Source organism: Vigna radiata, chloroplast (genome assembly GCF_000741045.1).
Source record: "Vigna radiata chloroplast, complete genome".
NCBI lineage: Eukaryota > Viridiplantae > Streptophyta > Magnoliopsida > Fabales > Fabaceae > Vigna > Vigna radiata.
In genome coordinates this window covers 56,396-80,000 of record NC_013843.1, presented here as the reverse complement: position 1 = coordinate 80,000, position 23,605 = coordinate 56,396, and the positions used below count along the sequence as shown (strand labels likewise).

The following is a 23,605-nucleotide window of genomic DNA, read 5'->3' as shown; positions in this document are numbered from 1 at the left end:
TTCCACAATTGGGGATTAACTAATTAAGGAATGTCAAATATGAAAATCAACGCCTCGGTTCGTAAAATTTGTGAAAAATGTCGATTGATTCGAAGACGAGGACGAATTATAGTAATTTGTTTCAATCCAAAACATAAACAAAGACAAGGATAATATTTGAACAAACAGAAGCTTTCTAAAAAAATAGACTAGATAAAAAAAGAGAGAAAATTCTCAAATTATTTATAATATATCTATATATTATTCTATGAAAATGAAAAATCCATACATATTTTGAAAGAGTATTGATATTTCAATTTTTAACTTTGATTTCAAAAATTGTATTTGATAGTAATCGAAAGCAAATAAATAGAATATAGAAAAAATCGAATATAAAATTCGAAAATAATTTTAATTAAAAGGATCCGTTTTTTACATGAAATGGATATCTCCATACCCTATATCTTCTTGTTTTTTTAATGAAATATTGAAATAATCAAATATGGCAAAATCAATACCTAAAAAAGGTTCGCGTAAAAATGTACGTATTGGTTCGCGTAATCATACTCGTAAAATACCAAAGGGAATTATTCATGTTCAAGCTAGTTTCAACAATACTATTGTAACTATTACAGATGTACGAGGTCGGGTGATTTCTTGGTCCTCCGCTGGTACTTGCGGATTCAAGGGTACACGAAGGGGAACACCTTTTGCCGCTCAAACTGCAGCAGGAAATGCTATTCGAACAGTATCGGATCAAGGCATGCAACGAGCAGAAATTATGATAAAAGGGCCTGGCCTCGGAAGAGATGCAGCATTAAGAGCTATTCGTAGAAGTGGTATACTATTAAATTTTATACGAGATGTAACTCCTATGCCACATAATGGATGTAGGTCTCCGAAAAAAAGACGTGTATAAAACTAAAAATAAACATTAAAAATAGTTCAAGAGAAAAAAACAAGTCAAGAGTTTGATCAAAAAAATTACTATGGTTCAAGAGAAATTAAGGTTCTCTACTCGGACACTACAATGGAAATGTGTTGAATCACGAATAGAAAGTAAGCGTCTTTATTATGGACGCTTTATTCTGTCCCCACTTATGAAAGGTCAAGCCGATACAATAGGCATTGCAATCCGAAGAATTTTACTCGGAGAAATAGAGGGAACATGTATCACACGTGTAAAATCAGAGAAAATACCACATGAATATTCTACCATAATAGGTATTGAAGAATCAGTACATGAAATTTTCATGAATTTGAAAGAAATTGTATTGAAAAGTAATATGTATGGAACACAGGACGCATCGATTTCTTTCAAAGGTCCTGGATATATAACCGCTCAAGACATCATTTTACCACCCTCGGTGGAAATCGTTGATAATAGACAACATATAGCCAACGTAACAGAACCTGTTAATTTTTGTATTGAATTAAAAATTGAGAGAAATCGTGGGTATCGGATAAAAACACTAAAAAACTTTCAAGACGAAAGTTATGATATAGATGCTAGATTCATGCCTGTTCGAAATGTAAATTATAGTATTCATTCTTATGTCAATGGCAATGAAAAACAAGAAATACTTTTTCTCGAGATATGGACAAACGGAAGTTTAACTCCTAAGGAAGCCCTTTATGAAGCCTCCCAAAATTTGATTGATTTATTTATTCCCTTTTTACACGCAGAAGAAGAGAACTTTAATTTAGAAAAAAATAAAGACAAAGTTACTTTGCCCCTTTTTACTTTTCATGATATATTGGTTAAGGATAAACTAAGGAAAAATAAAAAAGAAATAGCATTGAAATCTATTTTTATTGACCAATTAGAATTACCTCCCAGGATCTATAATTGTCTCAAAAGATCCAATATTCATACATTATTAGAACTTTTGAATAACAGTCAAGAAGACCTTCTGAAAATTGAACATTTTCGCGTAGAAGATGGAAAATCTATATTGGACATTTTAAAAATACAAAAGTATTTTACATAAAATTGAAATCTATTTACATAGTATTTTTTCAAATTGATTTTTTTTCTAAACTCAAAAAGGTCAAAATATGTAATTTAAATATTTAGAACAAATCCAAATGTTCAGAATATATCTAAAATGGAATAGATGTATCTAGGGATTAGTCGGTTCAGAAAGAATTCTCCCTAGATATACAATAAATATGTCATGATATTTTATTTAAAAATGAATTAAAAATGAAACCAATCTTCGAATTTTAAAAAAGACCTAATGTTAGGGATTTCTCAATAGGTAATGTTGCTCCAATACCTAACCAAAGGGCAACTACAGTACCAATCAAAAAGATGGTAGTTGCTACTGGACGGCGAAATGGATTTTGGAATTTATTAACATTCTCCAAAAAGGGTACTGTTAATAATCCCGTAGGTACCGAAACCATTAAAAGAACGCCCAATAACTTATTGGGCACTGTACGAAGTATTTGAAATACGGGAAAAAAATACCATTCAGGTAGTATTTCCAAAGGAGTTGCAAAAGGATCCGCGGGTTCCCCAATCATGGATGGTTCTAGAACCGCTAAGCCTACGTTACAGGCAATAGTACCTAGAATTACTACTGGAAAAATATATAAAAGATCGTTAGGCCATGCGGGTTCTCCATAATAATTATGACCCATTCCCTTAGCCAATTTAGCTCTTAATACAGGATCATTCAAGTCAGGTTTTTTTGTTATTGGGATAGGTGAATTCTTATAGATCCATCCTCCAAAAGAACCGGATATGATAATTTTTCATCATCCGGCTCGAGCACTAATCAAATTTTTAAACTGTATCTATAGAATAAAATAGAAAAAAATGTATGTGTTATCCACACATATATGAAGATTCTAAATAATAAAAGAAACTCGATTCTATTCTCTTTTTGCAAAGTTACAATTTTTTATTGAAAAAAAAAAATTCAGTTCTTTTTAAGTAAATTTTAGTAAACGCTCAATACCCGAGTAGACTTTTCAAGTTGATAATGCTTTCTGGGTGATCTCAAACTTTGCAATTGTTATCCTGTCAAAAAAAAAATCTTGATACTTTTTATGTACAAAGAATTTACTTGTTACTAATATAACCTAACTCGCGTTGTTCTTTAGATCTACTTTGTTCACTCCAATAGTATCAGAAATCAAATCAATGCATAGGAAATGAATGCGTTGTCATACTATATAGAATTCAGACTATACCACACCACTTCTTTTACTGGATCTTACGGAGCCTGTTGATGCAGAATAAAATCGAGTCTGATCATAGAAAAGATTCTCTTCAAGTAAAACCAGCCTACCCTCTCTGTAAGAGCCTTTCTTGGTGGTTGGAAAAAAGACACATTTAATTTTAAATTCTAATGTGGCAGATAAGAGAAAGTCATATATCTGCGCGGCCAAATAAATAGTTCAAGTCACACACTCCCATAATCCATTTTTTGTTTGGAGAGTTCCCTTCAACTATTTATGTATGTAAAAAAAAAAAACAAAAATTCAATTTTTGTTAAGTTGAAGAAAAATATCTAAATACATGTTTTATTTTTTTTTATAATCCATAATTGTAGCAATGAAATAAAATCCTCCCCAAAATAAAAAATGATAGTGATTACAAATATCTATGATCCATATTCACTATAAAGGACCAGAAATGCCTTGCTTACGTATCATTGAAAAGTGCATTAACATAAATACAGCAGTAAGAAGAGGTAAGACAAAAGTATGCAAACTATAAAAACGAGTTAAAGTAGATTGGCCCACACTGGAACTTCCACGTAATAACTCTACCAAAGACGATCCTATTACAGGAATAGCTTCGGGTACGCCTGTTACAATTTTTACTGCCCAATAACCAATTTGATCCCAAGGTAAGGAATAACCAGTTACACCAAAAGATGCAGTTAATACAGCCAAAACTACACCCGTAACCCAAGTTAATTCGCGAGGTTTTTTAAAACCACCTGTAAGATACACACGAAATACGTGTAGAATCATCATTAAGACCATCATACTTGCCGACCATCGATGAACTGATCGGATTAACCAACCAAAATTAGCTTCAGTCATTATATATTGAACAGAAGCAAAAGCTTCAGTAACGGTTGGACGATAATAAAAAGTCATAGCAAATCCTGTTGCTACTTGGACTAAAAAACAAGTAAGTGTAATTCCTCCTAAACAATAAAATATGTTCACATGAGGCGGAACATATTTACTGGTTATATCATCGGCAATCGCCTGAATTTCAAGACGTTCTTCGAACCAATCATAAACTTTATTGAGATAGGTAACCCAAAAGAACCCCCCCAAAGAACCGTATATGCGAATTTCATCTCGTACGGCTCAAACAAAAATACCAAAATATTGATTGTAACAAAAACAGATATCTGTAATAGAAAGTTTGAAACTGCTTTATTTAATCTATTTAATCGTATGATTCTAATTTTCTCTTACGATAAAAAAAGAAAAATACGAAAGCTATTCTTTTTTGTTATTGTTATAATGCCAAAATATCAAGTCGGCACACTCGTCTTTATGGTGATCTTTTAAGGCCTCTTGAATATTCTTTACTTCATTTTTTTATTTGTATAATGTGAATTTACTGCTGTCTTCTTTATTCTTGAATTTTTATTATTGATAAGGATTTTCTTGTTAGGACCATATGAATGAATAAAAAAAACCTCAGATTCATACTAGAACCACGATGATTCAGATTCAAAACAACTTTGAATCGAAGTCCAAAAATTCTCTGAGTAAGAATTGTTGGATCATCACTTCTTCAATGAATAGATAGAATATAATGAAAAAAATAATGAAAAAATTCAAGGAAAGGTTTGTCCTTTGCTCAAAATAAAGACAAACTGGAAAAGCTTGAAAGAATCAAAATTTTTCAATTTATTTTTAGAACTCTTTGAAAAGGTTTTTAAGTCCAGTTGCGAGGTCTAAATATTTAGTATGAATCATAGTATTAAGATTTTTAGAATCTATTTTCTATATTCCGTGCTCCAGATACTAGATTAAATATCTGACGGAATAAAACCATCTCTATCAAGATAAGATGACAGACCCATTTTATGTTCTGTACTTTCAATAGGACCAATTAAAACAAGTCACACACTCATATTCCGGAAATACAGAAACAAAGAAATTCTACGATCAAACTACCACATCAAAATGGAATAGACTAAGAAACAATAAGAAACCTAAATGCTTCACTTTCTATAAACGAATTACTCGATTCTTGTGAATCTAATTGATAGAAATTCCGTCCAATAAAATGGACGAATTATAAATCTCCAAAATAATAGATAGAAATATCGCAAATAGAGCCATTGCAACACCCATCAAGGGAGTAGTTCCCCACCCCGGGGCTACTTTACCATATTCTGAATTTAAAGGTTTCAATAAATTCCCTACAACAGTTCGTCTTGAACCAGATCTAGAATTATCCTCAACGGTTTGCGTAGCCATAAATACTCTTTTTTATTCATTTAGATCTGTTGACTTTGTATACCATTCCGCTGTAAATATAAGGATCTTATCCTATAGATCGATCTATTGTGATCTGGAAACTTTATAATTAAAATAATGGAAACAGCAACTCTAATTGCCATCTCTATATCTGGTTTACTTGTAAGTTTTACTGGGTATGCCTTATATACTGCCTTTGGGCAACCCTCCCAACAACTAAGAGATCCATTTGAAGAACATGGGGACTAGTTGAAGTAATGCGCCCTCTCTATTGGGGGCTCATTACTTCAATTAAGATAATAAAACATTATTTGACCTTTTTCGTCGGAACTTTAGGAGGTTCTCTAAAAAAAATCGCGAAAAAAATAATTCCTAAAGTTGAGACTAAGAGGAATGTATAAACCAAAGCTTCCATAAATTTAATCGTGGTTTACAATTATAGCTTTCATACCTGTTTCTTGGGGTGGGGCTCTTTTCGAAAAGAAAAAAAAGAATAAATGCAATGATTCAAATCAAGATTTATCTAGTTCTTTATGTGAAATTAAAAATGATAAAAAAGTAGAAAAGAACAAAAGAAATAATGTTATACTACCGGTCTTCTTGTAGTTGGATCTCCAAGTTTTTGGAATGCTCCAAATTCTACTTGAGCATCTAAATCTGGGTCGATACCAGCAAAAACATCTCTGAACAAAGTTCTAGCACCATGCCAAATGTGCCCGAAAAAGAATAGCAGAGCAAATGAAGCATGCCCAAAAGTAAACCAACCCCTTGGACTGCTACGAAAAACACCATCTGATTTCAAAGTAGCACGATCTAATTCAAAAATTTCACCCAATTGAGCACGTCTAGCATATTTTTTCACAGTAGCGGGATCACTATAACTTACTCCATTAAGCTCACCACCATAGAACTCAACAGTTACACCTACTTGTTCGACACTATATTTCGATTCTGCTCTTCGAAAAGGAACATCGGCTCTAACAATTCCGTCCCCATCTACTAAAACAACTGGAAATGTTTCAAAAAAAGTAGGCATACGACGTACAAAAAGCTCATGTCCTTCTTTATCTCGAAAAATGGGATGTCCTAACCAACCGACGGCTATTCCATCTCCATTGTCCATGGAACCTGCTCTAAATAACCCCCCTTTTGCTGGATTATTTCCGATGTAATCATAAAAAGCTAATTTTTCTGGAATTTTAGACCAAGCTTCTGATAAATTTTGATTTTCAGCTAGTCCAGCACCAACTCTTCGATATATTTCTTGCTGGAAGTATCCCTGATCCCATTGATATCGAGTAGGACCAAATAATTCAATGGGGGTTGTTGCTGAACCATACCACATAGTTCCAGCAACGACAAAAGCTGCAAAAAAGACAGCAGCAATACTGCTAGAAAGGACAGTTTCAATATTTCCCATACGTAATCCTTTATATAGACGTTGGGGTGGACGCACACTAAGATGGAAAAGACCCGCTAATATGCCCAACGTTCCTGCCGCAATATGATGAGAAGCTATCCCCCCCGGAACAAAAGGATCAAAACCTTCCACACCCCACGCGGGATTTACGGATTGTATCCTTCCAGTTAGTCCATAAGGATCAGACACCCATATTCCGGGACCATACAATCCTGTTACATGAAATGCGCCAAAACCAAAACAAGCCACCCCTGCAAGAAATAAATGAATTCCAAAAATTTTTGGCAAATCCAAAGAAGGTTTTCCAGTACGTTCATCACAAAAGATTTCTAGATCCCAATAAACCCAATGCCAAATAGCCGCTAAAAAGCACAAGCCTGAAAACACAATATGTGCTCCGGCCACACCTTCGTAACTCCAAATACCCGGATTCGTTATAGCCCCTCCTGTGATATTCCAACCGCCCCACGAATTAGTTATTCCTAAACGAGTCATGAAAGGTATAACGAACATACCCTGTCTCCACATTGGATCAAGAACAGGGTCAGAGGGATCAAAAACTGCTAATTCATATAGAGCCATCGAACCGGCCCAACCAGCAACTAGAGCTGTGTGCATTATATGAACAGAAAGCAAACGGCCCGGATCATTTAAAACAACAGTATGAACACGATACCAAGGTAAACCCATGAAAAAATACCCCTTCAACAAAAAATAGACACTATGTAACTTTATTGCACTGGAAAAAAATGAATATAGCCTTTCAGTATATTCTCTTGGAAAATAGAACAATCATATTTGTAGAAATCAAAGAAACAGATTTATTCTATACCGGATAAGTAACAATACGCAATGGTGGGGAGACAAGAGGGGTTGACAACTTTCTCTATGACTATTTAAATAAGTAAATGCAGACATATTCGCTTATCACCCCAATGACCCATTTGTAACAACTTGACTTTTTTTAGTATTCTTTTTTCTAAAAAAAAAGCAATATTAATCTAAAATAAAGTCAATCATTTTTAACACGATAAGCTAATTCTTACGTTTCCACACTAAAGTGAGATATATGACTTTATTATTTGTCCATTTTATGCCCATTGGTGTTCCAAGAGTACCCTTTCGAATCCCTGGGGATAGAGATGCAGCTTGGATTGATATATAGTGCGACTTGTCAGATATAGTAGGTTATATGGGATTTACCCGTTTTCTCCCCCGATCGAGATATCCCCTCTTTCACCCCCAAAAGAGAATAATTAAATCATAAAGATAAAAAAATGGGGAGCGTGAAGTGTAATGAAGTACTATTCTATCGATTTTTTCATTTTTAGAGAAAAATTTCCAGATTATTACTCGACATTATGAATAATTTATGGTTGGCTTAATTGGACCAATAAAAGAAAGTACCCAGGCTCTGTGTAGAAAAAACCAATTGGTAATATTTCTATGATCACTAATTCTATGATATCCATATATTTTATTTTACAGAAAGAAAACATTACTCAATTCAGCAAAGGAAGAAGTTCTAACAAAAATACATAGTTTTGGAATATTTGTTCTATATGTGCAAATCCAAATCGGGCAGATCTTTACTCAGAGTAGAAAAGAAACCTAAAAGAATTGAAAAAGTCCATTCAGAAACAAGAAAATGACATTGTGATTCGGCTTCGATCTCGATGAAAGCAATACATCAATGAGAAGATAGTTCACTAAATTAAGTATATTCTTATTTTTTTTTAGTTCGAATAAATCCATTAGAAAAAGAGAAAGATTAAAATCGACACATTGATTCCTTTTTTGCTTATAGAATTTTTGATGAACTGTATGCATCAAAAGGTGCATGTACGGCTTTTAAGGAAAAAATGGAATCCTAATCAATCGACTTTATCGAGAAAGATTACTTTTTTTAGGTCAAGATGTTGATAGTGAAATATCGAATCAACTTATTAGTATTATGATCTATCTGAGCATAGAGAAAGAGAATAAAGAATTGTCTCTGTTTATAAACTCTCCGGGGGGGTGGGTAATACCTGGAATAGCTATTTATGATACTATGCAATTTGTACAACCAGATGTACAGACAGTATGTCTGGGATTAGCTGCTTCAATGGGATCCTTTCTTTTGGCAGGAGGCACAATTACCAAACGTCTTGCATTTCCTCACGCTTGGCGCCAATGATTTTTTTTTTTGAGAATATCTAGAATAGATATCTATCTATATATACTATACCTTCGCCATAAAAACCAAAGTAATAATAGCATGGTATTTTGAATTCCATATGCAATTTTTTTGAATCATTTAATTATATATAGAAAGAGTAGTATGAAAAAGAGGGTATTTCAAATTTTATCTGATCTATAAGGAACCTAGTTTCATCTTAGTGTCGCATACTTTTTTGTTTTTTTTTTCATACCAGAAAGCTTGTAACAATTTTTATTTGAATCAGAATAAAACATAACATAAAAAAAAAAAGAAACTTTTGGATTGTTGAATACCAAAATGATATAAAAAACAACGGAACCATCGTAGTATTTCAAAATAGATTAAAAAAAAAAGAAAGTTGGTTATTCTATTGTTTCTTATTTAAGGATCCGGATCCAAAAGACCTAGGAGATTTTGTACTTCTTTTTTATTTGATATAAAAAAAAAGAAATTTTGAAATGTAGAAACAAAATTCATCGAAGAAAATACTCTATCCAGAGAGGAAAAAATGAATTGCATAGGTACAAAAGCCGTATGCATCAATACGCAGAAACTGCTTGTACGGTTATTGAATATTCTTTTTGCCCTTTTCTTAGCTTAGTTGTCTTCTTTATATATCTTGGGAATAAAGACAATGTTTAGCAATCTACCAATATAGTAAAAAGAATTCTAAAAATATTTATCAAGATAAGGGAAATACTACTTAAGTGATATAATCAGGGTAATGATCCACCAACCTGCTAGTTCTTTTTATGAGGCACAAGCGGGAGAATTTGTCCTGGAAGCAGAAGAGCTACTGAAACTGCGTGAAACTATCACAAATGTTTATGTACAAAGAACGGGCAAACCTTTATGGGTTATATCGGACGACATGGAAAGGGACGTTTTTATGTCAGCAGCAGAAGCCCAAGCTCATGGAATTGTAGATCTTGTAGCAGTTTAATAAAAAATTGGTGGCAAAGGTTATTCTAATTAAATACAGGATTGGAATTTTAATTTTTTACTCTTCGTACTTGACATTTTAAAATAAAATCTCTAAGAGTTAATCTATTAATATACTATAAATAATATAGGCTATAAGGAATATAGAATATAAGTAATTCACGGTTAGGATAGATCTAAACCTGCTCATTATACAAAAATATAGATATATATAGTACGACTTACCATGCCAACTATGAAACAACTTATTAGAAACACAAGACAGCCAATCCGAAACGTCACAAAATCCCCAGCTCTTCGGGGATGCCCTCAACGCCGAGGAACGTGTACCAGGGTGTATGTGCGACTCGTTCAGCTTAAATACTAAGAAAAAAACAAATTCAAAAATTTTTCAGTATTAGTAATCGGTTAAGATAGTGTGAATGCAAAAACTACATTCACACTATCTTAACTTAATATATAATTCTTATATATATAATTATATAATTCTTTACATTCTTCTATCTTGTATCAAATTTATGGTTCCGATTGGTGCAAAACCAATAATACTAATTTGCAATTTCATATGAGAAGGACTTTCCCATCGGTAACAAAAAAAGTTACCCGTTAAGCGGAGAAAATACTATTTCAATTAAAAAGAAAGTATGTCCTTAAGTATGTCCTTAATGAATGAATTTTGATGGATTTTTTAAGAATAGAATAAGAGGGTCAGCTACCCAGCAAATTTTCATAATTAAATACCGTTACTATATAATTAGATTTAGTTGTGAAAAAACCTACTTACTCAATATTGTTGCATGGGTAGAGCCACAGAGTGTGAACTGTACAAGTGAACACTAACATTGATTAATTGAATCAAAAATGAAAAGAAAAAGGCTCCGGTGTATAGAGAGGACCTGGTCATTTCTCAAAAAAATCATAGAAACGAAGGAACCCACCAATTTATTCTAAAAATATGTGTCCTAGTTCATTTACTATTTTTATTTTATTTGATATCTAGTATCAATACAATTTCTGATTTTGTGGTTGGGGCGGTTATAGTAGCAAGAGCCGTTGGAATTTTTTTTTTTATACATCGGAAGAATCCATTTTTGTTATTAATAGACTAGGAAGATAAAAAGAATAACTGAAAAATGAAAAAGTTATTCCTGAAAATATCATTTATTCAATGACCAGAATTAAACGAGGATATATAGCTCACAAACGGAGGACAAAAATTCGTTTCTTCATATCAAGTTTTCGCGGAGCTCATTCAAGACTTACTCGAACTATTACTCAACAGAAATTGAAAGCTTTGGTTTCGGCTCATCGTGATAGAGATAGGAAAAAAAGAGATTTTCGTGGTTTATGGATTAGTCGAATAAATGCAGTAATTCGCGAGAATCAAAAAGTATCTTATATTTATAGTAATTTAATTAATAGTCTATACACGAAGCAATTGCTTCTTAATCGTAAAATAGTTGCACAAATTGCTATATTAAAAGAGAATTGTCTTTTTATGATTGCCGATAATATCCTAAAAACTTAAAACCCCTTATTTACGAAGGTATAGACTAGAAATTTGTTTATTTTGATAGCTTTAGCATATGCTAAAGCTATCAAAATAAACAACCATGCTTCAAAAATTATTCTTCGTTACCTATTATCTTTTTTATTACAACAAAAAAATCAAATGGAATTATCCTAATTTTGAACAAAACATCAATCCATGTTTAATTCGAATCTAAATTCAAATTGGATTTCGAATTTTTAATTTCTATTTTTTTTTCTTAAAGTATTAATTTTAGCAGTCGACTCGCTTTTTTCAAATTGTTTTTCGTTAGTAAGAAAAGGTAACGAAGATAAAATACGAGCTTGTTTTATAGCAATTGTAATTAATCGTTGTTGTTTTAAGGTCAATCTATTTACACGTCTAGATAATATTTTTCCTTGTTCACTAATAAATCGACAAATTAAACCCATGTTTTTATAATCAATTCGGTCCCCCGATTGAATCGGGGGCAAACGTCTACGAAAAGATCGCTTGGATTTAATAAAGAGTCGCTTAGATTTTTCCATAGTTTATTTATTCCTATTCCAAAAATAACATTTATTTCAAGAAATATAATTATAATAAAGGATTGGTATTTTTTTTTTTCTTGTTCTTTAGCATATGTTGTTATATAACGACGGGGACATCGACATCATTTTATCAATTCCAATCAACTAGGCAGGTGTATTGTGTCGATTCTTGTTAGTAATCTATCTAGAAATACTGCTTGATTCCTTATTTAGACTCTTTTTATCACAACCAGTACCTTTCAAAATAACACTTACTCGGATATCTTTACCCTTGGACATGACCCTCCTTTGGGTTTTTAATTAACTTATAACTCTTTTCGGATTCGAATCTAAGAAAAAGATGAAAACAACTAAGATAAAAAAGAAGAATTCGAAAAATGATGAAAGATTTCGTTCCAATTTAATTGAATCTAGTACAAAAAAGATAGTACAAAAAGAATACATGGATCTGGAACTATATTTCGTTTCAAATTGCCAGTATTTTAGTTTTTTTTAAGTATTTTTTATAATATTGTTGCCCCAACCTATCCATTGGATTTCTGCTTTCACTTTATTTTTCATAGGAATTGAATTAATAATTCAATTCCTATGAAGCCTGGACCAGATCCCGAGTTTCAATCCGAATTTGAATGAGGCCGATTTAATCTTTCTTCTTTCTCTTTCCTAAAAAAAAAAAGAAGAGTAGGTTAATTACACATATTTTATATATAATTGGACTTTTAATCTTCTTCACCCCTTCCCGTGTCAATAACTAAAATGAAAAAAAGGGGAATATCAATGCATCTGGAAAAAAACGATTGATCTCTATCAATAGACCCGCCAAAGCCCCGAACCATAAAGTACTTACTACTGGTGCCACGGAAAGATATGTTTTTAGATCTCGCATTTAAAATCCTCCTTTCTTTTTATTTTTGAAGTATTTTATTTTTTTTTCTGTTGATATATATCAACAGAGAAAAATGTGGAAAACAAGACAAAGATTCTTTACAATAACACTATAAACAACTGGAAAAGGGATGTAGCGCAGCTTGGTAGCGCGTTTGTTTTGGGTACAAAATGTCACGGGTTCAAATCCTGTCATCCCTATCCCTAACTATTACTTATTCTATGATATTCCGTATTCTATGATATTCCATATTCTATGAGATGAGCAATAAACCGGGAACCTTTGAAGACGAATTCCAATTGAACATACATACTTAATATCTATATGCAAAATGGATTTGGATCATAGTAGAAAAGAATTTATGAAAAAAAAGCGCTCTTAGTTCAGTTCGGCAGAACGCGGGTCTCCAAAACCCGATGTCGTAGGTTCAAATCCTACAGAGCGTGATTCTAGTATTGTTCGCCTGATAATTACACTGAAATAATTGAACATTCAAAAGAAAGTCTGAATTTTATCCTTGTCGATTAGGATGAAACTAAATAAATAGGGAATCACAAAAAAAGAGACATTTATTAATCAAAGATTCAACTGATCACCTCGTCGGTATTGTAAATATGCAGTTACAAATAATCCAGCCAAAGTAATAGGAATTAAACCTAACACGATTCCAAATAGAAAAACTTCAATCATTTTTATTTGTTCGAAAAGTAAAAAGAAAGGTAATATCTAGCCTTAAACATAAATCTGTATTGATCATGAATCTCAACGATCGAGAATTGTAAATTGACATAGTAAGGAATTATAGAATGTCTTATACTAAAATTGACTATTCCTCTAAAAATTAAAAATCAAATAAGTCGTATTTTACTAAGACCAATAAATAGAGACGAGGTTATTATTAAAACCGATAGTAAAAAACCGAAATAACTAGTGATAGTGGGCATATAGAAACTAAATGAAATATTTTCGTTCTTTTTATACATATGTTTATAAAGCACTTCCCTAAATTTCCATTTTTGAGAGAAAAAAGAAGATAAAAAATCCTACTTCAAAGATACAATTCAAAATTGGCGATTCATCAATAAATCATTAGATACGAATAAAAAGAAATAGAGTAACATAATTTATATATAAATTCCACATCTGTTACATCTACCCATCCTATGATTTCAAATCAACAGACTTCTTAATCAACTCAGGAATTAAGTAAACCTGCTCTAATGAAAATATTGAGTATTATTCTATAGATATCCAATAGAATTATCTTTCTATTAGAAAAAGAAAAATTAAGAATATTCAAACAAAGAATAATAACTTTGTTATTTCATTTTATTTCACTTTGAATTAATGTAGAAGAAAATCGAAAAAAAAGATCTTCAAGAACCACAAAAAATAGATTTCTTGATTTGGCACTAATTGAAAAAATATAAAATCTACTTTATGAATTATCAGAAACCCTTTTCTCATATTCCGATTTTAATGGATCTTTAGTTTCTAATCCAAAACTAATAATCTGAAATGTTAAGAACCTTCATTTTATACTATTACTATAAAAATTGAATATCAAAAAAATTTTGATATACCTAAACTTTGCAAAATTTTCTATCGAATTTTTGACTACATAGAGACAATCAATGAAAAAAGACGAAAAAAATCTAGTACTAAATTTTTACACTAATTGTGAAATTTCATTGCTCTGTTAGAAGAAGGATAGCTATACTGATTCGGTATACTCAAAAGACACCGTTGGTACAAAATGGACGATCTAACAAGGATTATATTTCAGTAAATTTCGCCTTACTGATCTTGTCTTTTATGGACTCGACCCCCCCTTTTTGACTGTACAAGAATATGTGGAGTTCAAGATGTCTGGAAGCACAGGAGAACGTTCTTTTGCTGATATTATTACCAGTATCCGATACTGGATTATTCATAGCATTACTATACCCTCCCTATTCATTGCAGGTTGGTTATTTGTCAGTACAGGTCTAGCTTACGATGTATTTGGAAGTCCCCGCCCAAACGAGTATTTTACAGAGAACCGACAAGGAATTCCATTAATAACTGGCCGTTTTGATCCTTTGGAACAACTTGATGAATTTAGTAGATCTTTTTAGGAGGCTCCAATGACTATAGATAGGACCTATCCAATTTTTACAGTACGATGGCTAGCTGTTCACGGACTAGCGATACCCACTGTTTCTTTTTTGGGATCAATATCAGCAATGCAGTTCATCCAACGATAAACCTAATTTGAATTATAGAGCTATGACACAATCAAACCCAAATGAACAAAATGTGGAATTGAATCGTACCAGTCTCTACTGGGGGTTATTACTTATTTTTGTACTTGCTGTTTTATTTTCAAATTATTTCTTCAATTAATTAGAATTAATAGATAGAATTAATAGAAAAAATAGGAATAGTAAATAATATATATATATTAAGAATTCTTTTATTCCATTCGGAAGGATATCATTTCATAATTATCTATGACTGTTTGTTAATGTCTTTAGCATGACTGACTACGTGATTAAATGTGGAGGAAAGTGGGATAAATGGCCGATACTACTGGAAGAATTCCTCTTTGGATAATAGGTACTGTAACTGGTATTACTGTGATCGGTTTAATTGGTATTTTCTTTTATGGTTCATATTCCGGATTGGGCTCATCTCTCTAGTAATCGTATTCTATTTGGGTTTTTGAAATGAAAGTATAAGAACTGAACAGGGATCCACTCTTTCTTTGACGAATGCAAGTGGATCCCCCTTGAGTTCTTAAGAATTCTACTTTTTTTTCATATAAATGACTACTTCTTCCGATGTTTCAAAAAATTCCATTTCATTCTTTTTTTTTGTTCACTACATATTATATACAATAAATTATATACAATAAAAGATTATCTGGCAGAAAGATTCTAAGTTGGAAAAAATAGAAACTAAGATATAGGATTTTTCAGGAAGGGTTTCAAAAAGATTATTTTATTGAGATTTTTAGAATATTTCTATTTCAACACAAACAAGAAGGAATAGTAATCGGACTCTAGGAAAGGACAAAAAAAGAAAAAACAAAGAATCCCCCTTAGAGTAACTTTTCCATATTTGAATTTATATATATATATCTTTTTTATATTATACAGATATTATACAGAATAGAATTACAAAAATTATCAAAAAAATTGAGTTCTTTTTACGAGTTTAATATGTTGATAAATACGCGGAACTAAAAATTCATTTCGAACAATTGAACCTTCTCAAATTGTTTCTTCTTAAGAACTAAGAAGATTTGTGCTAAAATAATAGATGCCAAAAAGAACAAGAGACCTTGAACACGTAATGGATCTTGAAGTACTATTTCCGCATCCCCCTGACCAAATCCACCGACATTAGGATTACTTGTCAATGGCTGATCAAGTTTGATAGATTCACCTTCTGAAACAAGAAGTTCTGGTCCTGGAGGTATAATATCAATCACTTCACGCTCATCCAATGCATCTACTATAGTGATTTCGTATCCCCCTTTTTCTTTTCGTACTATTTTTTTGACTATACCTGCTGCTGTAGCATTATAAACATTATTATTACTTTTGCTCCCGTCAAGATAAATCTGGCCCCTTCCCCTGTTCCCGCCTACGTATATCGGATATTTTAAGAAATGAATATCTCTTTTACTAGCGGGATCCGGGGAAAGAATAGGAAACGTGATTTCATTATATTTCTGACCAGGAACAGGGCCTACTACAAGAATATTTTTTTTTGTAGGGCGATAGTTTTGAAAAGCCAGATTGCCTATCTTCTCTTTAATCTCAGGCGAAATACGATCGGGGGGTGCCAATTCAAAACCTTCCGGTAAAATAAGAACAGCCCCCACATTCAAAGTTCCCTTTTTACCATTAGCTAGAACTTGTTTCACTTGCATATCATAAGGAATTCGAACAACTGCTTCAAATACAGTATCAGGAAGTACCGCTTGTGGAACCTCAATATCCACGGGCTTATTAGCTAAATGGCAATTGGCACAGACAATACGACCGGTTGCTTCTCGGGGATTTTCATAACCCTGCTGTGCAAAAATTGGATATGCATTTGAAAAGGGTGCTCGAATTATTATATATATCATGACCGATATAGAAATGGATCGGGTAATCCCTTCCTTTATACAAGAAAAAGCATTTCTAGTTTGCATGGTCTAATCATTGATCCTTAAAATTTCTACAATAAGATTAGGTAGGTCACTCGCATAGTTCCCTATCCAAGGTGGGAACCCCTTTTTTATTGAACTTTTTTTTAAGAGGGGAAAAAGAAAAATTCTCTTTTTTTAGATAAAAACTTGAAATTTATTCAAGTAAATCGGTTTTTCTGTCAATCATTCATTGAATGATAAATCACTACAAGTGATGGAGATATGCGATTTAAATAACGGAAAATCCAATATTTTAAAATTGTATCTAAAATGACTGGAAAAGTGGACACAAGACCGGATATAATTTGATCATTTTGAGCAAATCCAAAATCTTTATAAACGAAACCAATAATTAGTTCCCACCCATGGGTTGAATGGAATCCTATACATAAATCAGTTAATAAAAGAATAGAAAATGCTTTTATTGTGTCACTTAAATTATATATAAATTCTCGAACCAAAGAGTTAATAAGAACAAGTTCTTTATTACCAAGAATAGAATAACCGCTTAGAATAAAGAAACAAATTATATTTGTGGAGAAGTGCAAAATCGTATTCATACGATCTTCGTTGTGCGTTTTGATTAATTGGATTGTTTCTTTATAAATTCCAGTACGAAGGTTTTGTAGATATGTTTTCGGACATTCCTTTAACATGTCATCTAAGAAAAAAAGTTCCTCTAATTCTATGAATTTGTTGAGAATACTCTTTTCTTTAATATCATTCAAGAAAATTTCGGATTGACTAGTATTCCACCAATTAATAAACCAAGATTCCAGACTTTTCTTAAATGTGAAAGAGATACACCAGGGCAAAAAGACTATAGATGTAAGATATAGAAGGGGAATGCTTTTTTTTTTCATTTTTCGTCTTTAATGAACTTAACTTCATCTCATTCGTCAACTCTATATGATAATAACTTTTCTATCAAGTATAAGCTTCATTACAAGTTATAGAGCTTCTAGATAAATCTAGATTGTATTTTATCTTTTTTTTACTTAAACTTCGGAAGTTAGCCTTTGCCTTCTTTAATTTAGAAAAAAGAATACATAAATCGAATACGAAATCGAAAGAATTAACAGTAAATTCCAATCCCATGAAGAAAAAAATATTGTTTCGAAAGGATATTAGTTGCTAACATTCGAAGAAAAAAGGATTCCTTTTTAGAAATACACCAAGGAGCACTTCGAGTTATGACTATAATATTAAGATTTCGAAATCAAATAATGTCCCATCTATAAAAATTGAAATATTTTGAAAACTTTTTTGTTTTCAAAATATTTCAATCGGTACACTAAAGAAATAGGACAATTCTTAAACTTTTTGTGCAATTTTATTTCTAGTTAAGTCCAATTTTCATCAATACAGAAGCGGTACACCTAAAAAAAAAGCTAATTCGCCAGCTCTATTTGCAATTTCTGGTGGAGTCAAATTATCTTCAATACGAGTCAAGGGAATAAACCCCTGTTCTATTGTTTCCATATAAACGATACTCTCATAAGTAAGAGTACGAGTAAAAATACCTCGTTCTTGAACTCCTGTTATTATTCTGATAGATTGAATATCGTTCATAGGTATTTTTATAAGAATACGACGATTTTTTCCAGGAAATCCCCAACGAAGAAAACATACTTCTTTTTTCTTTTTTTTATCGAAGATATCAAAACCACCGCCTATATCCCACAAAATAATCCACCACAAATAAAAACTAATAAAGAGACCCCCAATTCCATAAAAAGCCATCGTGGCCCCTTGTGGAATAAATGGAAAATTACTAATTTCCTCAGAAAAAAGGAAAAGATCCATACCGAGATAACTGGAAATTGCAACCAACAATAACCCCAAAGAACCTAAAAAAATGATAAAGGCTGAAAAGATATTGCTTATTTTTCGAGACCCTGTTATAGAATAGATCAGTACTTCTTTTGATCTTTTTTTTAAAATATTCATTACCCCCTCTTTCTTTTTATTTTTAAGAATAATAATTGTGGAATAAAAAACCCCAGAATTTTACTTGTTTCTAAAGTAATTTTCATCAACTGGCGCTACTTAAATGTAAACCTTTAGGGGGAATTCATCCAATTGCTTCCAGCTCTCAAAAAAATATCTAGAATATTTTTCCCTACTGACCGCCGTATCTAAAAAATTTTGTTTTTTTGAACATGAAGAAATAAAGAAGCCATTGCAATTGCCGGAAATACTAGACCCACTAAAGGAACAAAAATGGAAGGAAAGTTTATCATAAATAAGGGTACCTCGATTGACTATTTGTACTATATCTATTTTTATTTTGGTCGATTTTTATTCTTATTTTGATTAAATAAGACAGTCTATAATCACTAGAATTCCTATATCTTTATACTTAGTATATAGGAATTCTAGTGATTATAGCTAAGCCGATATATATCATAATATACCCTTTTCTTATTCTTAGTATTTTTTTATTTTTATTTTATTTTATTACTTTGATCCTGTATGTTTTTATTTTTTATTTCAATTCCATAATTTCTTTCATTTTTAGTCAAAGAAAAGAAATTATGGAATTGAAATAACTCAGTTACAACTCCCTTTAAAAGATTACGCGGTACGATTGAATCAATTAAACCCTTATGGAATAAATATTCAGCTACTTGTGAATCTTCGGGCACTGTCTTATTCAATGTTTGTTCAATTACTCTTTTACCAGCAAATGCAATATAAGCGTTTGGTTCGGCAATAATGATATCCCCCAACATGCCAAAACTAGCTGTCACCCCACCGGTAGTAGGAGATGTAAGTATCGATACATAGAATAATTTTTGAATTGTTTGATAATAATATAAAGCAGAAGAAATTTTAGCCATTTGCATCAAGCTCAAACTTCCTTCTTGCATACGCGCTCCTCCGGACGAACATACGAGAATAAGAGGTAAAAGTTGATTAGTAGCATATTCTACCAAACGGGTGATTTTCTCACCTACTACGGATCCCATGCTACCTCCCATAAACTTAAAATCCATAATACCAATTGCTACAGGAATACCATTTACTTGACCTGTCCCTGTTTGAACAGCCTCAGTTAATCCTGTTTTTCTTTGATAAGAATCAATACGATCTTTATAAGGTTCTTCTTCTGAATGAAATTCAATGGGATCCAGAGAAACCATGTCTTCATCCATAGGATTCCAAGTACCCGAATCAATCGAAAATTCGATTCTATCTGAACTGTCCATTTTCAAATGATATCCACAGTATTCACAAATATTCATTTTTGATTTCCAAAATTTTTTATAATTTAATTCATAACAATTTTCGCATTCAATCCACAAATGCGTCAATTTTTCACTTTCATGGAGATTCTTATAATTTTCTCCTAGAGTGGACTCACTATCATTTGTATCATTCGTACTAGTTATTAAATGAAAACTATAATTCTCACTTTCACTACCATTTCTCCCCTTACCAAAAAAGTAGCTATAAAAAGAACTGTCATTGTATTTGTCTATATCAACCAAAATGCAACTATCAACACAGATTTGAGAATGAAAATAACTATCAATGCAACTATTAATATAATTGTTCCAACTAAAAGGAGTATCATACATGGAATGATCGTAATCACTCTTAATAACAGTATTCAGATAGCTAGAAAAAAAATTTTCTTGTTCACTTAGAAAAGAATGATTGTTGTTAATCTCCAAAGTTTTCTTTTCAATATCTAAATATATGGAATAACTGTTCCTCTTATTATCCCTAACTAAAAAAGTTTTATCGGATAGGAAATCCTGTATGTTATCAGCACCTACTAAATAATCAAAAGAATTATAACTAGAATTATTACGATCATCCCACCTCTGAATTTTTTTATCTATATCAGTTAAAATTTTGGGTTCTTCGCTTAGACTGGTATTCTCAATAGGACCAAGACTCTCCATTGATTTACTTAATTCACACCTGTATTCGAACTTCCTATTAAGTAACCGAGAATTGAACCACCATTTTTCCATAGAGTTTTTTCCTGTATTTCCATAAAAATAAAAAAATGTATAGTCATTGGATGAAAAATCAAATAATAGAAATATTCAATTTTGAATATTCTCTCTCATGTATTTACTATCAAAAAAAAGTATATAAATCAAATAACTAGGATTAGTCACTGAAAAAAAGAAAGAGCGAGTCAGTATTAAAAAGAAATGATAATCAAATAATAAGAAATATTAAATAAAAAAATGAAGTATGAATATAACAAGAGAGCGGGGAGTTTTGTAAATCTATATACAAATAATCTACACCCCCTTTTTGATTTCATTCATTGAATTTCGTTTGTGGATTCGAGCTAAGTTTTATAAAAACACCTGCCTTTTTTTTAATATGCTGAACAGTTCCTGTAGGTTAAGCGCCCCTTGTCAAATAAATGAAAGAATAACAGGAATATTGAAATAGGTTTCATTCTTTATAGGATCCAGATCTCTTCCCTCTCTTTGGGGTCGAACATTCCTTGCAACAATTCGATAACCAGCCCTTTGGGATAGATATAGATCCCCCCCCTAGAAACGTATAGTAAGTTTTATCCTCGTACGGCTCGAGAATATACAAAATTCTATGTATTTCGAAAATTATGATGTAAAATAGAGCAATAAAATCATCAAATCCATTAAACAATGACTTAAGTATTTTTCTTTCGTATTTTCTTTCTGAAAATAAAACTCTTTCTATTTTTACCTCCATAACTCAATTTGAAGAATTCTAAAAAAACTAAAAAGAAAACCAAGCCTTTACTATTTCATTTATTGAGTGGTCTCTACTCCCCTTTCTTGCCCGTGTTTCGTTTCTTTATCATTCATTTCTTTTTTCTAAAATTTTTGATAATAGAATTGATGATACAATTTGAAAATGGTATTTCCTTAATGGAATTCCCCGATTTTTTATATTTTCTTTGAATCTTGGGGTTTAGAGATTACTCCGGGAATCTTCAATTTTTTAAAAAAAGGGGGTCTAGTGGAACAGAAAAAATGATGTCAAGTCAAGAGCATGTTCATTTCTAAAATACTAGAAAAAATGGCGGATATCAGAACCCACCCCTAATTGAATCATGTCTTTCAAGCCGCACGTTGCTTTTTACTTTACCACATCGTTTCAAACGAAGTTTTACTCTCACATTCCCTTAGCTTAGATACAGTATGTAATTATCGAATCGTGAATAGTCATTGATTCATTCGCTACATAAGAATCTATCCTTTTTTTTACGTTTCGGTTTTTCTTATATATAATGAAAACCTTTTTCTTTTAAAAGTAAAGACATAAATGAAAATGAACTTGATATTCTAGCAATAGATTTTATACGCTATTCTATTTTTTAGAATTTGTAAAGTAGAAAAATGGTAATTTTTTTTTTTTGAAAGGCAGGGTCCCTTTTAATTATGAGATACAATCTGTATTCAAATATGATATACATCATAAATAGATATGCTCTGGGACGGAAGGATTCGAACCTCCGAATAGCGGGACCAAAACCCGTTGCCTTACCGCTTGGCCACGCCCCATTTTCCATTTTACATTAATCAAGACTATTATTAATATTGGTTATTCGTCAATTCCAGTTCAAAAATTTCTATATAAAAAAATTTGTGACTAGTCTTTTCTATGCGTATCTACATAGCTATCTATATCTATAAATGGATATAGATAGATAGGATAAAACTAAATTTATTGATCATTACATACAATTCAATTAAGATATTATATAGAAGGAAGTATGATTTATTCAATTTTTTTTTCATAATGAAAAAGATTTGGAAACTGGATAAGTTCAAATAAAAGAAGGATTCTCGAGGTTCTTATCTTATTTGATTCATTTTTTTACTTTTAGTCATAACTCTTTATTTTCATTTTTATTGTATTATGTATATAATGCAATAAAATTGAAAATTATAATGAAAATAAAAAAAACAAAAATAACTTTTATTTTATTAAAGAACAAAATGTTTGTTATGCTTAATATCTTTAGTTGGATCTGTATTTGTATTCCCTCCGTCCTTTATTCCAGTAGTTTTTTGTTGGAGAAATTGCCCGAAGCCTACGCTTTCTTGAATCCAATTGTGGATATTATGCCAATAATACCCTTACTCTTTTTTCTTTTAGCTTTTGTTTGGCAAGCTGCTGTAAGTTTTCGATGAGATTTTTAATTTGAATAATGTCTTAAAAAAATTCAGAATTTATCAGAAAACTAAAATTCGAACATTTTAACAATTTATAAGATCAGATAAGTCTTACAGTGTGAATTCTGGATTCCAATATTGAAATTTTTCAATATATAGGAAAAAATAGGGACCTTCTCATCATTTACGTTTTTTGAATTGAAAAAACCTAATCCGATTATTCGATTGGAACCCCTCACCAATAGAATACCTAGATTACAGAAAAAAAGGATTTTTGGTCAAAAGAATTATTGATAATTTGTAATAAAATAATCGACTCTTACTATCA

The 23,605-nt window shown here is 31.5% G+C and overlaps 26 protein-coding genes, 3 non-coding genes and 2 pseudogenes across 30 annotated transcripts. All coding sequences in view use genetic code 11, as the record gives it.

Annotated features, from left to right (window-relative positions):
- Positions 1 to 39: 39 nt before the first annotated feature.
- Positions 40 to 153, top strand: rpl36 (ribosomal protein L36). The gene has a single exon. It carries the CDS (start codon positions 40 to 42, stop codon positions 151 to 153), a length of 114 nt encoding a protein of 37 aa, YP_003434378.1.
- Positions 154 to 481: 328 nt separating this feature from the next.
- Positions 482 to 898, top strand: rps11 (ribosomal protein S11). Its single transcript has one exon. It carries the CDS (start codon positions 482 to 484, stop codon positions 896 to 898), a length of 417 nt encoding a protein of 138 aa, YP_003434377.1.
- Positions 899 to 968: 70 nt separating this feature from the next.
- On the top strand, positions 969 to 1,970 carry rpoA (RNA polymerase alpha subunit). The gene has a single exon. It carries the CDS (start codon positions 969 to 971, stop codon positions 1,968 to 1,970), a length of 1,002 nt encoding a protein of 333 aa, YP_003434376.1.
- Positions 1,971 to 2,205: 235 nt separating this feature from the next.
- petD (cytochrome b6/f complex subunit IV) lies at positions 2,206 to 3,406 on the bottom strand. Its single transcript has 2 exons — positions 3,398 to 3,406; positions 2,206 to 2,679 (listed from the first exon to the last, which is right to left on the bottom strand). The coding sequence occupies exons 1-2, from the start codon at positions 3,404 to 3,406 to the stop codon at positions 2,206 to 2,208; spliced, it is 483 nt and encodes a 160-aa protein (YP_003434375.1).
- A 203-nt stretch (positions 3,407 to 3,609) lies between these two features.
- On the bottom strand, positions 3,610 to 5,096 carry petB (cytochrome b6). The gene is made up of 2 exons: positions 5,091 to 5,096; positions 3,610 to 4,251 (listed from the first exon to the last, which is right to left on the bottom strand). Exons 1-2 carry the CDS (start codon positions 5,094 to 5,096, stop codon positions 3,610 to 3,612), a joined length of 648 nt encoding a protein of 215 aa, YP_003434374.1.
- A 127-nt stretch (positions 5,097 to 5,223) lies between these two features.
- Positions 5,224 to 5,445, bottom strand: psbH (photosystem II phosphoprotein). Its single transcript has one exon. It carries the CDS (start codon positions 5,443 to 5,445, stop codon positions 5,224 to 5,226), a length of 222 nt encoding a protein of 73 aa, YP_003434373.1.
- Positions 5,446 to 5,562: 117 nt separating this feature from the next.
- Positions 5,563 to 5,694, top strand: psbN (photosystem II protein N). The gene has a single exon. The coding sequence runs from the start codon at positions 5,563 to 5,565 to the stop codon at positions 5,692 to 5,694; it is 132 nt and encodes a 43-aa protein (YP_003434372.1).
- Positions 5,695 to 5,752: 58 nt separating this feature from the next.
- On the bottom strand, positions 5,753 to 5,860 carry psbT (photosystem II protein T). Its single transcript has one exon. It carries the CDS (start codon positions 5,858 to 5,860, stop codon positions 5,753 to 5,755), a length of 108 nt encoding a protein of 35 aa, YP_003434371.1.
- Positions 5,861 to 6,028: 168 nt separating this feature from the next.
- psbB (photosystem II CP47 chlorophyll apoprotein) lies at positions 6,029 to 7,555 on the bottom strand. Its single transcript has one exon. The coding sequence runs from the start codon at positions 7,553 to 7,555 to the stop codon at positions 6,029 to 6,031; it is 1,527 nt and encodes a 508-aa protein (YP_003434370.1).
- A 403-nt stretch (positions 7,556 to 7,958) lies between these two features.
- Positions 7,959 to 10,011, top strand: clpP (clp protease proteolytic subunit). Its single transcript has 3 exons — positions 7,959 to 8,027; positions 8,736 to 9,032; positions 9,793 to 10,011. The coding sequence occupies exons 1-3, from the start codon at positions 7,959 to 7,961 to the stop codon at positions 10,009 to 10,011; spliced, it is 585 nt and encodes a 194-aa protein (YP_003434369.1).
- A 225-nt stretch (positions 10,012 to 10,236) lies between these two features.
- On the top strand, positions 10,237 to 10,350 carry rps12 (ribosomal protein S12; one part of a trans-spliced gene, as the record gives it; the record has 2 gene entries for this part). Coding sequences YP_003434368.1 and YP_003434322.1 both cover positions 10,237 to 10,350 — 114 coding nt within the window.
- Positions 10,351 to 11,178: 828 nt separating this feature from the next.
- rpl20 (ribosomal protein L20) lies at positions 11,179 to 11,538 on the top strand. The gene has a single exon. The coding sequence runs from the start codon at positions 11,179 to 11,181 to the stop codon at positions 11,536 to 11,538; it is 360 nt and encodes a 119-aa protein (YP_003434367.1).
- Positions 11,539 to 11,759: 221 nt separating this feature from the next.
- On the bottom strand, positions 11,760 to 12,068 carry rps18 (ribosomal protein S18). Its single transcript has one exon. The coding sequence runs from the start codon at positions 12,066 to 12,068 to the stop codon at positions 11,760 to 11,762; it is 309 nt and encodes a 102-aa protein (YP_003434366.1).
- Positions 12,069 to 12,215: 147 nt separating this feature from the next.
- Positions 12,216 to 12,350, bottom strand: rpl33 (annotated as a pseudogene).
- Positions 12,351 to 12,822: 472 nt separating this feature from the next.
- psaJ (photosystem I subunit IX) lies at positions 12,823 to 12,957 on the bottom strand. The gene has a single exon. The coding sequence runs from the start codon at positions 12,955 to 12,957 to the stop codon at positions 12,823 to 12,825; it is 135 nt and encodes a 44-aa protein (YP_003434365.1).
- Positions 12,958 to 13,083: 126 nt separating this feature from the next.
- On the top strand, positions 13,084 to 13,157 carry trnP-UGG. Its single transcript has one exon. It is a non-coding gene; the product is annotated as a tRNA-Pro (tRNA).
- Positions 13,158 to 13,329: 172 nt separating this feature from the next.
- Positions 13,330 to 13,403, top strand: trnW-CCA. The gene has a single exon. It is a non-coding gene; the product is annotated as a tRNA-Trp (tRNA).
- A 130-nt stretch (positions 13,404 to 13,533) lies between these two features.
- petG (cytochrome b6/f complex subunit V) lies at positions 13,534 to 13,647 on the bottom strand. The gene has a single exon. The coding sequence runs from the start codon at positions 13,645 to 13,647 to the stop codon at positions 13,534 to 13,536; it is 114 nt and encodes a 37-aa protein (YP_003434364.1).
- Positions 13,648 to 13,805: 158 nt separating this feature from the next.
- Positions 13,806 to 13,901, bottom strand: petL (cytochrome b6/f complex subunit VI). The gene has a single exon. The coding sequence runs from the start codon at positions 13,899 to 13,901 to the stop codon at positions 13,806 to 13,808; it is 96 nt and encodes a 31-aa protein (YP_003434363.1).
- A 921-nt stretch (positions 13,902 to 14,822) lies between these two features.
- Positions 14,823 to 15,074, top strand: psbE (photosystem II cytochrome b559 alpha subunit). Its single transcript has one exon. The coding sequence runs from the start codon at positions 14,823 to 14,825 to the stop codon at positions 15,072 to 15,074; it is 252 nt and encodes an 83-aa protein (YP_003434362.1).
- A 9-nt stretch (positions 15,075 to 15,083) lies between these two features.
- On the top strand, positions 15,084 to 15,203 carry psbF (photosystem II cytochrome b559 beta subunit). The gene has a single exon. The coding sequence runs from the start codon at positions 15,084 to 15,086 to the stop codon at positions 15,201 to 15,203; it is 120 nt and encodes a 39-aa protein (YP_003434361.1).
- A 22-nt stretch (positions 15,204 to 15,225) lies between these two features.
- psbL (photosystem II protein L) lies at positions 15,226 to 15,342 on the top strand. Its single transcript has one exon. The coding sequence runs from the start codon at positions 15,226 to 15,228 to the stop codon at positions 15,340 to 15,342; it is 117 nt and encodes a 38-aa protein (YP_003434360.1).
- A 173-nt stretch (positions 15,343 to 15,515) lies between these two features.
- On the top strand, positions 15,516 to 15,638 carry psbJ (photosystem II protein J). The gene has a single exon. It carries the CDS (start codon positions 15,516 to 15,518, stop codon positions 15,636 to 15,638), a length of 123 nt encoding a protein of 40 aa, YP_003434359.1.
- Positions 15,639 to 16,180: 542 nt separating this feature from the next.
- petA (cytochrome f) lies at positions 16,181 to 17,143 on the bottom strand. Its single transcript has one exon. The coding sequence runs from the start codon at positions 17,141 to 17,143 to the stop codon at positions 16,181 to 16,183; it is 963 nt and encodes a 320-aa protein (YP_003434358.1).
- A 176-nt stretch (positions 17,144 to 17,319) lies between these two features.
- Positions 17,320 to 18,003, bottom strand: cemA (envelope membrane protein). The gene has a single exon. The coding sequence runs from the start codon at positions 18,001 to 18,003 to the stop codon at positions 17,320 to 17,322; it is 684 nt and encodes a 227-aa protein (YP_003434357.1).
- A 496-nt stretch (positions 18,004 to 18,499) lies between these two features.
- On the bottom strand, positions 18,500 to 19,090 carry ycf4 (photosystem I assembly protein Ycf4). Its single transcript has one exon. It carries the CDS (start codon positions 19,088 to 19,090, stop codon positions 18,500 to 18,502), a length of 591 nt encoding a protein of 196 aa, YP_003434356.1.
- Positions 19,091 to 19,278: 188 nt separating this feature from the next.
- Positions 19,279 to 19,383, bottom strand: psaI (photosystem I subunit VIII). The gene has a single exon. The coding sequence runs from the start codon at positions 19,381 to 19,383 to the stop codon at positions 19,279 to 19,281; it is 105 nt and encodes a 34-aa protein (YP_003434355.1).
- A 204-nt stretch (positions 19,384 to 19,587) lies between these two features.
- On the bottom strand, positions 19,588 to 21,126 carry accD (acetyl-CoA carboxylase carboxyltransferase beta subunit). Its single transcript has one exon. It carries the CDS (start codon positions 21,124 to 21,126, stop codon positions 19,588 to 19,590), a length of 1,539 nt encoding a protein of 512 aa, YP_003434354.1.
- Positions 21,127 to 21,427: 301 nt separating this feature from the next.
- On the bottom strand, positions 21,428 to 22,274 carry rps16 (ribosomal protein S16; annotated as a pseudogene).
- A 316-nt stretch (positions 22,275 to 22,590) lies between these two features.
- trnQ-UUG lies at positions 22,591 to 22,662 on the bottom strand. The gene has a single exon. It is a non-coding gene; the product is annotated as a tRNA-Gln (tRNA).
- A 447-nt stretch (positions 22,663 to 23,109) lies between these two features.
- Positions 23,110 to 23,295, top strand: psbK (photosystem II protein K). Its single transcript has one exon. The coding sequence runs from the start codon at positions 23,110 to 23,112 to the stop codon at positions 23,293 to 23,295; it is 186 nt and encodes a 61-aa protein (YP_003434353.1).
- The last annotated feature ends 310 nt before the right edge of the window (positions 23,296 to 23,605 follow it).